This window comes from Vidua chalybeata, chromosome 7, assembly GCF_026979565.1.
Source record: "Vidua chalybeata isolate OUT-0048 chromosome 7, bVidCha1 merged haplotype, whole genome shotgun sequence".
Lineage (NCBI taxonomy): Eukaryota > Metazoa > Chordata > Aves > Passeriformes > Viduidae > Vidua > Vidua chalybeata.
The window spans coordinates 13771840-13786358 of NC_071536.1; the positions used below are offsets into that span (position 1 = coordinate 13771840).

The following is a 14519-nucleotide window of genomic DNA, read 5'->3' on the forward strand; positions in this document are numbered from 1 at the left end:
CAGATAAATCTAAGCACTGAACAAAATGTATTGAATTTTCAGATATTAAATAGACTAAGAGAGTAAAAAAGAGTAACTCAGGCAGAGTAAAAATTGAGTCTGTCTATAATACATGTGCAGCATTTACAAGGAAATTCTAAATAATTAAAAATTTCACTTCTTAATGTTCTATCCTGATGTTACCACGTATGTATGAAACAGGGGTGCTTGTACAACCATGAGGATTCAGCAGGCTATGGTAGTAGCAAAAGTTTGATTATTTTAGTACTTAACAGAGAGATGACAGCATTTTCCCTATAACTATTTATAATATAGGGTTATAAGAAATATATCAGAACCTCTAATGAAACACATTCCAGTAATCTTTCAACACCAGAAATGTAAAGCTGCTGGCACTGAAGTATCAATTCTCAAAAAGATTGTTCTAAAAAACACCGTGAAACAGCTTGGCAGCAAAAGAAGTGAAGACCTGAAGGCAGCAAGTGTTATTCATGCAAAAATAGAACAAACACTGGCATTTCAATATTGGATCACTATTCCCTCTCCCTTTATTTAAATATCCACAGGCAAGACAAAATGTAATGTTTTGGCTATAAGCACTTTTCCTCAGACATTAGTTTTTCTTGCTCATGTATAATAAAAAAGACTCTTAAAAGAGACAGTAATATTAGTAGGCCAAGCTTCAGTGTATTTTTGCTGAGCTTTTATAAGATTTTTATTGGTAGGAGCAGTGAATGGTACTGGAAATAACTTATTAGAAAACATTAATTAAGAAAGTGACAGTTTATGAAACATAATACAGCTCCTACATTAAATTCTTACATCAGATCCCATATTATATTAAGAATCTCTTCTGTGTTTTATTATTCTTTGTAAAAATGTACCAACTGCACGTTGGTACATTCAAGATGTAGACAGCACACTGTGAGCATGTATAAGGATCTGTTCCTGCTTGACACAAGAAGCTCACTCGGTCTGTGGCTCATGTCCTTAAACAGACACACAACCTAAAGTTCATAGCTGAGGTAAAGGAGTGTTGTGCACAGCCAAAGAGTTTCACCCTTACAGATGCCTTGAAACATTGAGGACAAAACTTTTAAAGAAACAATGCAAAAAAATATTTAAACCAGTGATAGTAGGAAATAGGTGACAGACTCATATGGAAAGCAGAATGAGCATTAGCTCAATAGTAATTAATACTATGATTTCAAAATAAGAGAAATATTTCTGCAATGTGTGAGACTAGCTTAAGCCCAAATTGTCTTTCACCAAAACAATTTCTTATCAGAGCCGTCCCACAGCCCTCCTGCTGCAAGTGCTTATGCAGTTTTCCATTAAGATCACGGAAATTTTACTCATCAAATGCCAAATCTTCAACAGAAATCAGAATACAATGATATCCTGAGCAAGTGGTAGCAACATCTTTGCCATCTTTCGTCTACTGACTCCAATTCCGACCACTTTCCAAGACATGGCTGTGAAGACCCAGCCATGCCAAACACTCCCTGTGCCAGCAGCACTCCAAAGCTTCCTTTTCACATGTGACACGTTCTCTTCTGAGGCCATCACTTTTTTTGCTATGATGCCTTCTTACCATAATTCTTTAACTAAAAAGAAGCCTATTTAAAATAATTTTATGACTGAGCTGAAAACGAGCCATCCTGATTTTTGGATTGCACTTGAAGAATCCTTATGTGAAAGTACAACTCTTCCCCATACTTTGTTTTGAATTCAAGTGACAGGTTAGCAGTTGCCATTCATCTGCATCTATGGCTTCAGAGCATTTGTTTTTATGGTTTTTAAGAAAGCATTTAAAGGTATTTGCTGCTTTCTGATATTTCTTTGGTAATGCCCAACTCTACAGAGCCGGCTAACTCTAAGGATTGGACCCTTTTCTCCTGAAACTACAGAATGAGCATAAATTCCAAACAAGAGAAACATAAGGTAGATCTAAGCAAAAGGATCTGATCTTTGAATATTTACAATGCTTCAGACCTAATTCTTTGCTTGGAGTCACACTGTGAAAATATTGAAGTCAACACAAATAAGTTACACCTAAATTCTATGGGAGTTTCTCTTAAATTTTACAGATAAGGGCTCTTTGGTTTTGATTAAAAGTATCCCACACAGTCATCACAGCAGCCTATGAAATTACTTTTGCAGGCTACCCTGATTCCACAGTTGTCTAGGAAAGTGGGAAAGATCATGCATAATTCAACTACATCAAAGAAAATCTTTTTTCCCTACTGAAAAGTATTTAACTACGTGCTTGACTTGAAGAATGAGAGCACACTTAAAAGGATAGGGGTCAAGACCATCACAAATACTTAAACTTTTCAAATAACTAGTACTTTGCTGAGTCAGGAGCAAATTGGACAGATAGTACAGAATGCCATCAGAAATTAAAAAAGACAGGAAAAGAAGTCGCCTTGAATGCTCTTACTTGTATGCTTCCAAATGCTCCCACATGTAGGTTTTCTTTGCACAGTTTACACAATTACCTAATTCTTTTTAATGAGTTCATTAATATAATTCCAATTTGTAAATTAAGGGAATGTTTCTAACCTTTGAACACATTTTACCTTAAAGTCTAAAATAAGCAAGTGCACATTTCGAACATCATGTTTTAGTATAAATTAATTAAGCCTATAATAACCTAGGACATAATCTAAAAATTAAATGTAAAAATCATTGCGCTCATTAAGGATATATAGAAAATAAACATTTTGACAACATATATTTTGCACTCATCATTTGTTTTTTATCCAGCCTTACGTGTTGGGGCAGCGAGCTAGAAACTGTTACTTAAACTGGAATTTGTGCCAGGAATCTCATTCACAACTTCTGAGTCAGCTCTCCCACCCTCGCTGGATCTTCAAGCCTCAAAGTAACATAGTGTGCACTTACTCTAATTAACTGCTTTTGGTGGCTGTGGATTTCAGGAAACAAAACCACAAAGCACTCTCTGTCTCAGCACAGAGATGGATATGTAGAGACTACCTTTTATTCCTTCCTGAGTGCTGCATGTTACAAATTGCTGGAGAATGGTATCATTGCGTCGGGAAGCAGCTGTGAAGTTATGACTCCCGTCAAAGGCTGATTTTTGAAAGACTCCCTGGTCTGAGCGTTCCTAAGGGAAAAACAGAACCACACATTGCAACACAAAATTTACATATTTAACAATGCAGAAGAGCATCCATCACTGCAGACAGTGCATGGACAGTGTGATATAATGTGTTCACTGTATATTGCGTCCTCTCAAATGAGAAACTTGAGAGAGCTCTTCAAAATTGCAGTCTGGTTTTGCTCACCATGAAATAACAACATCCAAGCAATAACAACCATTAAGAATGATGCACAAAAATGAAGGTTTTTTTTATGACCCACAACTGGCTTCATTCAAATTCTCCATCTGGGAGGGCAGCTTGTGACATTGTCAACACAAGAACATGGGCAATGCCAATGGTATTTTTCTGCCAGCCAGCTGGTTCCCTTCTCCCCGAGACTGAGTACATATGTTCTGATGATCACACACTAGAACAGTTTTGCAAGTAAGGAGTTACACCAAACTCCCAAACGCAGGTCTTCTGGCTAGCAGCTAAACAAACTCCTGTCACACCTCTAGTCAGCTTTTCTTTTGAGACATTTCCTTCCCCCCACCCCCATACATGCCATAGTGCCTAATTTATTCTCCTGAGCAGTTGCTCAAAAGAAAAAAGTTGGAGAAAAAAAAAATCACAGTTTCTAAAGCTGGGACAGACCCAGAAAGACATTTCCATAGTCATTATTCAGGGAAAACCAAAAACCCACACAGGGGAAATATTATGGCTAGTTTTCAAAGCAACCTTTATATGTTCTGTGATTTTATATCTGTTTTTTTGAAGCAGGATCCAACTGGCTTCTATTTTTAAACTGCATGCTCATTATGTCAGCAAATGTTATACTAAATATACATATTTTAAAATTCCACAGTCACATCTACAGAAGAAATGCATGTATCTAACCCATGTAATTTATTTTTAAAATGATGCAAGAGTTTTGATGTATTGGCAAGTGAGTGCCTGCAAACCAAGACATAAGGAAGGACAGCATGCTACACCTCCTTGCAACCTGCTTTTTAAGCTTAATAATAAAAATAAAATAATGCAACTTAAAAAAATAGTAATAAAATAGTGATAGAATAAATACAATGGAAATAAGCATAATAAAATGGAAAACTTGCACCTCAGAACAAAAAACAGTGCTGGGATGCTCATGCTGACCATATGGCTTCAAAGCTTAGTGGACAGGTGGCATGTGTAACATTCTCTTTTCCTCAGTGCAGAATCAGCCATTTGAAAAGAGTATTTTCAATCTCCATAGAGAAACACACACACACACCCCACAGGCACTGTCTGTTGTGTTTCCTCTTGAACTGGAGTCTTTAGTTTACATCAGCTTCCTTAGGTCATAGAGTCCACTTTTACTGCTTTTTCAAACTATCCATTGGAGACACAGTGGGATAAGGAGCCTTGAATTAACAGCAACAACAAATCTGCTTTTCCAGCTCTTTGATAAATGACACAATCAATATCCCAACAACTGATCAGTAACCAACCTAATTTGAGCATTCAGCTTATAAAACATAGCTGTCATGGAAGACCTCCATTAGTGTCCTGCCCAATAAAAACAATAATGCATTTCTAAACATATTCCTCTTCTGCCAAGCTGAGATGTAGTGCTCGGGTAGCTGCTTTGGGGAAAGGGAAGGATGGGCACCAACCCATTTCTGCTGTGGTCTCCAGACTCAAATGGGATTACAATTGAACGCAAAGACTACCCTATAAAAATTAATTCCTGTCTAAAATGAATTTGATTCAATCAAGACCTCATTATGCATTCTTCATAGGGCATGAGTCAAGACTATTTACCTCCTTCATACATCTGGATAATATTCAAAACTATACACTTAACTATAAAAAGCAGCCCCATACTATTACTAGGTCAATCTGATGTTTGATTGGAAGCTTTTTAAAAAGAAGTAGCTTTAGTTAAAAAAAGAGAACTCACAGGACTGAACTTTCCTTCAAGGTGAGCTATCTTTCTTGTATCCCAAAAGTGTACAATAAATATAACATATACTTCATAATTCTTCCTTAGAGCAGGATGCTGTCACATATAAAAGGAAAACAAAAATGTGTTTTCCTCTAACATCTTCCAGAACTGCTAATGGATACTTTTCATATTTTCCTGGCACAATTGACATCATGAGGCTTTTCCAGTGTCCTCCCAACAAGGTAAGAGCATACTATTTGGGAAATTATATATATCTAAATCCATTTCTCAATCAATAAATGATGGTAGTAAATTACATAGAAAGTTATCAGAAAAATATTTCAGAGTCAATTAAATTACAAGACACTGCATCCTCTTCCTCCCTCTGGAATTTTATGCAAATACAGCCAGAAACACGATTGTTTTTAAAATGTTCCAGTAATGCTCATTAAATAAGATGCTTGAAATATCTTGGAATTCTATAATGAGATTTATCCCAACCTTTTACACCCCAAATCCATTTGTACATACTTAAATTTTAGAGAACTCTATAGGTACTTAAAACTTTTAAAAATATTTCCTCAAGGGTTAAAATTAAAACTGGGGTGTATAGAAAAGGCAGACAGTATACATGTATATTATCTATGTAAAGATGAGAAAAGAGTGTGCATATGTGTGTGCATCATGCATGAATGAAAGAGGGAGCAAGAGAGATCATGAAACCAATCTTTTTCAAAATAAGAAGTGACTGCCAAACATGAATTTATATGATGTCTAGAAAACATAATAGTTAAAAACATCTTTTTCCTTATTTTGTTACCTTTCTTAAATAGATTTTATCTTAATCAACTCAGAAACCCATCCTGAAGAAATCTTCATCTGACCAGGAAAAGGAAAATATTTAATACCTTGAAGATCAAGAGGAAAAAAAAAAAAAAAGCAATACAAGTCCACCAGAAAAACACACTTAAAAAAATTAAATACTATATGAAAAAGAAAAAGCAAGAGTAAAGCAAAATCCTAGTCACAATAAGATATTCAAGTCTCTGATTATAACAACAAATGAAATCAGAATAATTTAAACTGCCTGTATCCCAGCAATTCCCTTGAGGAGGTAGCAGATAGTCAAAACTACATCAATATATTAATCCTAAATTAACTTTTTTGGAATCATATTTTGTTGAATCAAAATAAGAAGAAACTTTTAGTCTAGTCTCAACAAGAACAGCAAGACCAGGAGATATCAACCAGAAACAATTTGTGAGTCTTTCTCTCCAGGGGAGAATTAATTCTGCCAGGAGAAGCTCTCTGTGACCAAGACTTCAGTCATCATCTCTTATGTGCAAAACCACTGGGACTGGAACAACACTAATCTAACAAATGCATTTACTGCCTCACCTCTGTGTGCACCTCCAGCCTGCGGAGCACGACCAGCTGGATCCTGCCCCGAATGTTGCCCTCCATGGACATGGAGCGCCTGAGCGTTTCCATGGCCTCGTGGTTGGACTTGCCCAGGAGCGACTCCCCATTCACTGCAACCAGCTGATCGTTTACTCGCAAACGACCGTCCTGCAAGCCAAAAACAAAGACAATTTAAAAGAAAACAAGAATTATTAAGCAGAGGTGCTGCATATGGGAAAGCACAATGCAGACAATCAAACATTGCTCCTGTAACTGAATAAATAAAAGACTGGACAGTGCCAGAAATAACTTTGTCTCCAGTAATTGGCAATTGTCTCCCTCTATTCACTACATTTTTGTAAAGAGTTCATACTGCAAGTACAAACATAGACATTCATGCACAGACTGCTGTTTTTCTTGCATTTGCAGTTTATTTGTATCAGTTAAAACAATTAAATAATTAAGAAAGAACCCAAACCAAACACACAAAACCAAATAATATAAACCACAAAAAAAAAAAGAACCCACCCATCCTATCCTCAATAAAAGAGAAAAGAAGCTTTTTGTTAGTTTAAAGGGCCCACACTATAACTATTAGTATCCACACTGCAACCACAAAGGAGTACTACAATGTATTTTTCATGCATTATTATCTGCTATTAAGATCTGGTAAGAAATAGCTCAAAAAATTGTCTTACAATCTTATTGGCGTGTATCTTGTCAAAATTCTCATGCCATCACAAGGGCCAGCGTCCTCAGTACAGAATGGTCACTAAAACTTAAGCATCCTTACTAATTAATGCTATCCCTATTTTACAACATCCAAAACTGCTGCCAATAACAAAATTAGGATTGAGCCATATCAAGTAACCTATGCTTTGAAAAAGTAATTCAGCTTCATTTGCCAAGGTGACATTTGTGGGTGTAATAAAATTGTGGACACTGCTATTTTGTGATTTAGGAGTCCTATTGCTGTTGTCATTATGATCTGTGATTTATTTCTTTTCATAAAACGGCATGCCATGGACGTTTCTCTCTTTAACCAGAAAATAAGGCCTATTTAATTGAGACAGAGGAATTGCTTTCAAAGCTTGTCAAGTTCACAATTAGCAGGTTGGCATCAGACCTCAAACAAGGAGGAGAAGGAGTAAGAAACCAAAGACATCTGATATAAGGTGGTGAAGAAACAATAGCAGGGAAGATCTTGCACAGAAATATAGTGCTTGGTTGAGTCTGATTTACAGGTTCAGCACAAACTCTTCATAAGGCACCCATCCAAACTGTTTACATATTTCATGGATCTGAGCAATACAAAATATATATAGTATCTGATTTCTATTTTTTTCTGTAACTAAGATATTCAATTCACTATTCTGCTATTGCTGCCAAGTCTAAGTCATTTTTGAGTGAGTTACAGTAGCTGTGACACACCCAGGTTTATTAAGTGTTATTTTTGTTGGAACTGAATATCATCATTTATACAGCAGAGTACAGATTACCACAAAGCTGAAAAAAACCAGTATATAACAAAATCCAAAATAAACTGGGATGGACAAGAAGATGGAAAGAAATAATTAGGAGATGAGTCACTCAGAAAAGGAAAATGAAGAGAAATAAAACTTTTCTTGAGAGGGGGTGGGAATGGAGGATAGAAAACAGAGAGGCCATTTGGAAGAGATACTGAAACCTCTTCCACCTCTCTGTTGAATACTTTATGCCAACTCAGATGTATATACAGTCAAAGTCAGTAAGTTAACCCCACCCTTTCTCTACATCCGAATGATGCCAAGAGCTTAAGTTTAGGGAGACAAGAGTTAAAATTGCTGAACCAGAAATTTTATTATTTGCACATGTTGTAATTCCTCTGTGTCCAATCAAAATTTGCTGAAATGAATGGAGCTATTCAGAGCGACAGGAATTTAAGGAAGAAATATCTTATTTTTTGTAAATTTCTGTAAAACTTCGAAAATTTTACAGGTCTTCATGTCCTCCCCCTATGGTCCTAGAGTTTCTTGGATTACTGTTTTTCCTTTCTGGAAAAAAACCACCATGTATTAAATATCTGGTAAAGTTTCTTTCTAAAGTCTATACAAATACAATGCCAAATGCATCTTGTCACGACTACATCAGTTACGTATGCGACTGTCCTGAACACAGCATGCATTTTTAAATGAATCACTGAGCCTCACAAGGCTCTGTATTGACCCAGTTTTTAATTTTCTTTGTAGTATTTCTGTATGAGACTCTAGATTTCTTTGTTTTTTAATTACATTACTTCTTAAAAGGTTTCTTTTGATGCATCCTCCCTTCTTGCCCCTCTGTTACGTGCAGCATTTAAATGAAAAATTCAACTTGAATTTGACACTTCAATTGTGATAGAAGAAAAAAATTTGCATCATTCATAAATGTTGATCAATCACACAACAGGCAGAAGTTACTTCACAGAAAAACCTTTTGCCTTTTTAGAGACCAGGAAAAAAAATCCCCACGTCTAAACAGTTTCCAAACACAGATTTTCACATCCCTTGTGTTATGGCCTGGTTTGGAAGCCTGAACTGCTTGAAAATCTGCTTGGCTCAAAACAAGCTAAATGTTGTTTTAACACGTTTCTTCTTTCATCTCTGAGAGGTAGGTTTCTTTGTGGCTTTTGAGCAGGAAAACAACATTTGGCATTTCAGCAGAACAGTTTTCAAATGCCATCTCTGGAACTGTGAGTGAGCTATTCTAATAGAAGTTGATGTTATTCTTCCCTCACTTATTAAAAAAATGCTGGGTTTTTTATGATGACTCACAGCAAGGGGCAGAATCTACCACCACATGGCTGCCATATTCTTCACAGGCATTCACAAGACTCCCACTATTTACAGTAGAGCAGGAAGATATAATGCCATGATCTTCAGGGACTTATCTTTTTAATCAAGGCACAATAAGCTATTTCCCTTATCACACAGATGACATTTCTGTCAGAAATGCCCTAATGGCAATTATTGGAATTATCCAATTTCCCCATCCACTGCACACAACGAGCAATGTTTATTGCAGCACTCAGAAGGACCAAGGATGTTTGAGCTCCACCATTTGCATTTGAACAAATGCACACAGAGAAAATATTACATTATTTCTTGTAATGGCTCTGTTTCATTTCAGCTGCAGTGGATTTCAAGTACCTGATCCTCAGGAATGCATTGTAAGTCAAAAGCCAAGATGTCTCAAGGTGAACAAGGCTGAAATCCCCAAAATTAGGGGGAATGACGATGTATTTAAACACAGTCAAATGTTTGTTTTCTTCACATGAAAGGCTCTGCATAAGTAAAAATATCAAGTACTCCAGTAACCTCTTTATCTTAGGGATGTTAAAAAATAGATACTTCAAAATTACAAAAGAAGGTCAAGAAGGGACATAATGGTTCAATCAGCAAAAGCAACTGGTTTTATTCCTGTGGGATACATTACAGTGTTAGAATACAAACCTGGAACTTTTAAGGCATTTTTATTTTGTTTGATTTTGTAGGCAGAGCATTAAAGAGGACTGAGTCTTATTATAGCATGTATGATGCTACATGCATTGACATTTTCTAAAACCTTTAGCTAGGACAAAAGAAAAATCATAAGAGATAGAATTAAATAGTAAAGTTTTCCATTATGATTTTTAAAATGTCCCCTACTACACCTTGCAATGCCACTAACACACTGGAGCTAGATTAATGTGTTAATATATCAAAAAAATTAAAAATATTAGCCTCTCTTCAGACCTTGGATCAAGCCAATAACAAGTAATGGTAACAAAAAAAGATGGTCTGCATCCCATAGTCTACCCTTCATTCTAAGAAATACATGGGTAAAAGAAATTTAATGTCTCAAAACCTTTATACAGCATTAGAAGGACTGAGCAATTACTTTATCAGTAAACAAATGTGTTGAAATTCTATGTATTACATTTCTTCTGAGGACAAGCAGTGACTATATAGACAAGGGGATAAAGTTCATACTTCTGTTAGCATGATACACCAATATTAAAAAAAATTTAAATTCTAAATGCAGAAGTGATAAACAGTGAAAGAATTCTTATGTCAGTGAGATTAAGATTTCCGCCTGTGACAGTTTCCCAAGAAAGCACTGTACACTGAAAAGCAAATGCACATGTCTTAATCCATAATAATCCATTTCAGAGAATACCAACGAATAGCATGGGAAAATGCTCTGGACAACTACCAGCTGGAAAGAAAGGCTTTTTATTTCAAAACTTGCTCCAAGAAGAGATTTAAAATAAGGACAATAGGACGACATCTTTAAATATTTATGCACAAATATGTGCACGCTTTTTAACTTGATACAAGAAATTTTATTAATTGTTAATACCCACTGATTAGGTTGTGTTCTATGTAAAGGTCATTAGACAGAAGAAAGCCAGCTGTTCTCCATGCATTACACAACAGTAGACTCTGAATCTTAAAACATTGCCAAAATGACTGCATTCTGTGAGCACTTGCTCACAGGACAGAGTCTCTGAACAGTTCTGGTTGAAGCCAGAGCCTCAGCTACTGTCTCATTTGCTTTGGAGCCTACATTCAGACCCATTATCACAACACAGGTCTAATTGCTGGAAGGGTTATAATGAGGTAGAATGGAGAACAGGTCACGGGACTACAGGCCATCACAAGACAAAATAATCTCCCAGTCATGGTGACTAACTGTGCCTGTTCACTCAGGGGTGAGCACAGAAGTCCCTCTTTAGTGGTCTGCAGACATCTCAAACCAAAATTAACTGCTCTGGAGTGAGTTGCTGTGGGGGAATAGACAGTAGCAAACATACAGAGAAAATGTTGTCTTATGAGTCCGCAATGTGACACGTCAGGCAGTCAGCCCACTAACATGAAATATGGCTCCACAGCTTGGCTATTCAAAACAAGGAGTTTATCCATGGCAATGTACTGCTGCTACAACTGGTGTGGACCTGGAGCTGGGAAAACAAAGAGGGCAGCCTCATTTCCACAGTAATACAAGTCGTACTCTGCAGAAGACATGCACATGAATTGAGTTTATCCAGCCCTAATTTGGCCAAATGTGTGCTAACTCAGTTCTAGTGTAATCCAATCAGATGAAGATCCAAGCTTTGAAATAACTGTGAGACTAGGAAAGGTAAATAACAGAAGCAAGGAACTATTAAACATTCTTATGAAACCTAAAACCTTGAAATATTGCTATTTACTAGCTGCTGTAAATAGATGATCACTGAAGTTTTAATGCTGTGAATTGTCTTACTCAGCAGGCTGATGTCAGTAGAGCAGTTTACATAACACTGAATTAAAAGGTATTTTCACAGAAGAGAGAAAATTGCTGAGATAAAAGACAAAAATTACATTATGGTTCTACAGGTGTTAAACATACTAGCTCTGAAAGATTAAGTAATTTGTTTCCAATTCAGAGAAGTTACCTTTTTCAAGTTTTATTTGGGGCAAAAAAATGCAGTCAACATATTCCCTAAAGATTAGACAATAACTCAAATACCTTTTAATAATAAAATATACAACAGTCTTTGTACGGTGCTTAGAAGGAACAGAACAACTCATAATACTGTCATTTACCAATTTAATATTACCAATTCAATCCACTTCAGGAACAATTGATAACTCCTGCACAACTGATGTCAAGCTCTACCAAGACAGATTTTTAATACAGTAAAATATAAAAATAAATATAAAATATTGTGAATAAAAAAGAAGAAAATTATGAGAGTTTTTTATTTACACAGTTGTAGGTATCAACTTCCCTGTCACTGAGCCAAACTGTTCCTGTTGGCTGTGGGGAGGCTGGAAGGCATCCTCCACTCATAGCTATCCTTATCCTTCTTCCCTTTCCCCATTTCCTACAGCATCCAAACGTTCCCTAAAGTTTGCACCAATTCATTTCACTTTGGCAGACTTTGTTGTTTCGCACACAACCCCAGAAACCACGAGACAAAATGTTAGATTTGTAGTTCACCCAAAGGAATAAGTGACAAAGGTATTTGTTTCTAGAATGCTTCTCAAGTGAGATTCAGCCCTCAACATAGAAATGACAGCATTCTAACACATTCATCTCTTCCATACCTTAAAAGCAGCACCTCCGTGAATAACTGATTTGATGAAAATCCCAAGATCAGCTCCTGTCTCCCGAGATTTGTTGCCTTTCAAGCTCACACCAAGTCCAGCAGAGCCAGAATCATTCAGAGGAATCTCAAAGGTCAGCTGCTCTGTGGTTTCTGGAGAAAAAATACTGCAGTTTGGCTCTCCTTTCTGTTGGAGAAAACAAGCATGAAAATAGGGGTGATAAGTCAGCATGAGTGGTGTCCACAGAACTGTACAATAAGAAATAGTCTTCTTTTCCAGAAAATAGCTTGAAGAAACAGTTTTATAATCAACAGTGCATTTAGCTGACATTTTGTCACAAGATCTAGCTTAAAATGTTATTTTTAATGATACCTGGGAATATGTTTAAATAGAAGGTAAAATAGCTTAGTTCCACATGATATAAAACTAATGTTGCAGCAGAATGTAGAAAAGATGTTTATACACAGCTGCATTAAAAATGTAAGCCATAAAACTCTCAACATCTTTACATGCAGCTCACAAACCATAATGACAGTTATACTGTTAAATCCCATTCCCCTTTGAAAATTGAGTTTCATCCTTAAAAAATTATCCTTCCCTTAAACCTGTCTGCAGAGCAAAGCTGGTGTAACAAAAGCAAAGGTGAAAATTGAAAGCACAGTAACTTATTCTGCACTAACTCCCTTAGTACATGCTTTGATTCCATAGAGGTTTGATTGCTCCTTTTTCTTTCTGGTATAGGTTAATCCCAAGATTTTCTCTAGATTAGAGAGCTGTTTACAAGACTGTCAAGTCAAGCATACACAGCTAGGGAAGATCAGAAAGAACTTTCTTTTACTGTACACTGTATCTGCAGTTTTGTAGGGCTGTCTGTTGCTGGGCAGAGGGGAAGGGAGCGTGGTTGTCTTTTTAAAAGCAGATTAGAATCATAAAATTAAATAAAATCAAAGTTTTGCCTGAAATATTTATCTTGGCACACCTCAAAAATAAAACAAGGACAAGGAGACCTATTATGGAATGAAGCATGAAGTGTTCATGGAAAGTGTTAGTGCAGAATGTTATGCAACACATTCAATTTCATTCCATTTTTTCTTCACCATGTAACTCTAAGACAATTAATAAGCTTTTGTTTCTTGTCATTGGGACATTTTCTATTCTTTGAAACAGTAGTATTAAAAAATTAATAGGAAAAAAAACTATGAAAAGGAAGCACACAGACAATTACAAGTTGAAGATGACTGACTACTGATTCCAACGGTGTCAAATTCTTACATTAAATTTTCAAGTAGAGGCCACATGCAAGGAGTGCAGTAGCTGGGCCACTCCTCCTCTTCCCCAGTGACAGATCACCTCCAGGACCTAAGCTGCAGTACAGACAGCATCAACGCAATTGTCAGCAAAGGTGCCAGCAGTACAGATGTTTCCTCAGCAGTTGGAGTACACCTGTGCATTCAGCTATCACGCTGTCTGATCAACAAAAGTATGACCCCAGAACTAAGGGCAGAAATTAATACCTTGAAGAAATAGTAACACCTAAGTACACTTGCATTTATTTCAGATGTCCTTTCTCTGATGAGGAGCAACTGGGTAGAGGGATCACATCAGCCAGAAAACTGACTATCAAACTCAATCCCAATATGCATCAAGTTTAAATTTTTCCTGGAATGTAACTACATGACATTAAAGTCAATACAGTTTGCCTAACCACCAGATATAAAAATGGCATAGCATCAACACTGATATTTGTCTTGATACCAGCATTACTCTCCAGTACCAAAGTTACACATTTGTGCCTCTGGTTTTCTTCACCAAAAGTACAGAATTCTCAGCTACACACATCTGTCACTTTTCTTTCTCAGCTTTGGATATGGACATCCTGAACATAACCCCCCCAAAACCTATAGATTTGTAACAACTGTGAGCAATACAGAAGGATAACTTGTAAACATTCCTCCTCTGACTTCAGAACAACCAGTGTAAGTAAAAAAATCACTA

The 14519-nt window shown here is 36.4% G+C and overlaps 1 protein-coding gene across 3 annotated transcripts in view; it reads right to left on the reverse strand.

The window, feature by feature from the left end:
* PARD3B (par-3 family cell polarity regulator beta) overlaps positions 1–14519 on the reverse strand; it is a 396105-nt gene that overhangs the window by 184290 nt on the left and 197296 nt on the right. For all 3 annotated transcript variants that reach the window (XM_053947862.1, XM_053947861.1, XM_053947860.1), the window contains exons 11-13: positions 12525–12710; positions 6433–6603; positions 3001–3130 (exon numbers count right to left, since the gene is read on the reverse strand). In XM_053947862.1, coding sequence (XP_053803837.1) covers positions 3001–3130; positions 6433–6603; positions 12525–12710 — 487 coding nt within the window. The remainder of the gene's footprint in view (positions 1–3000; positions 3131–6432; positions 6604–12524; positions 12711–14519) is intronic.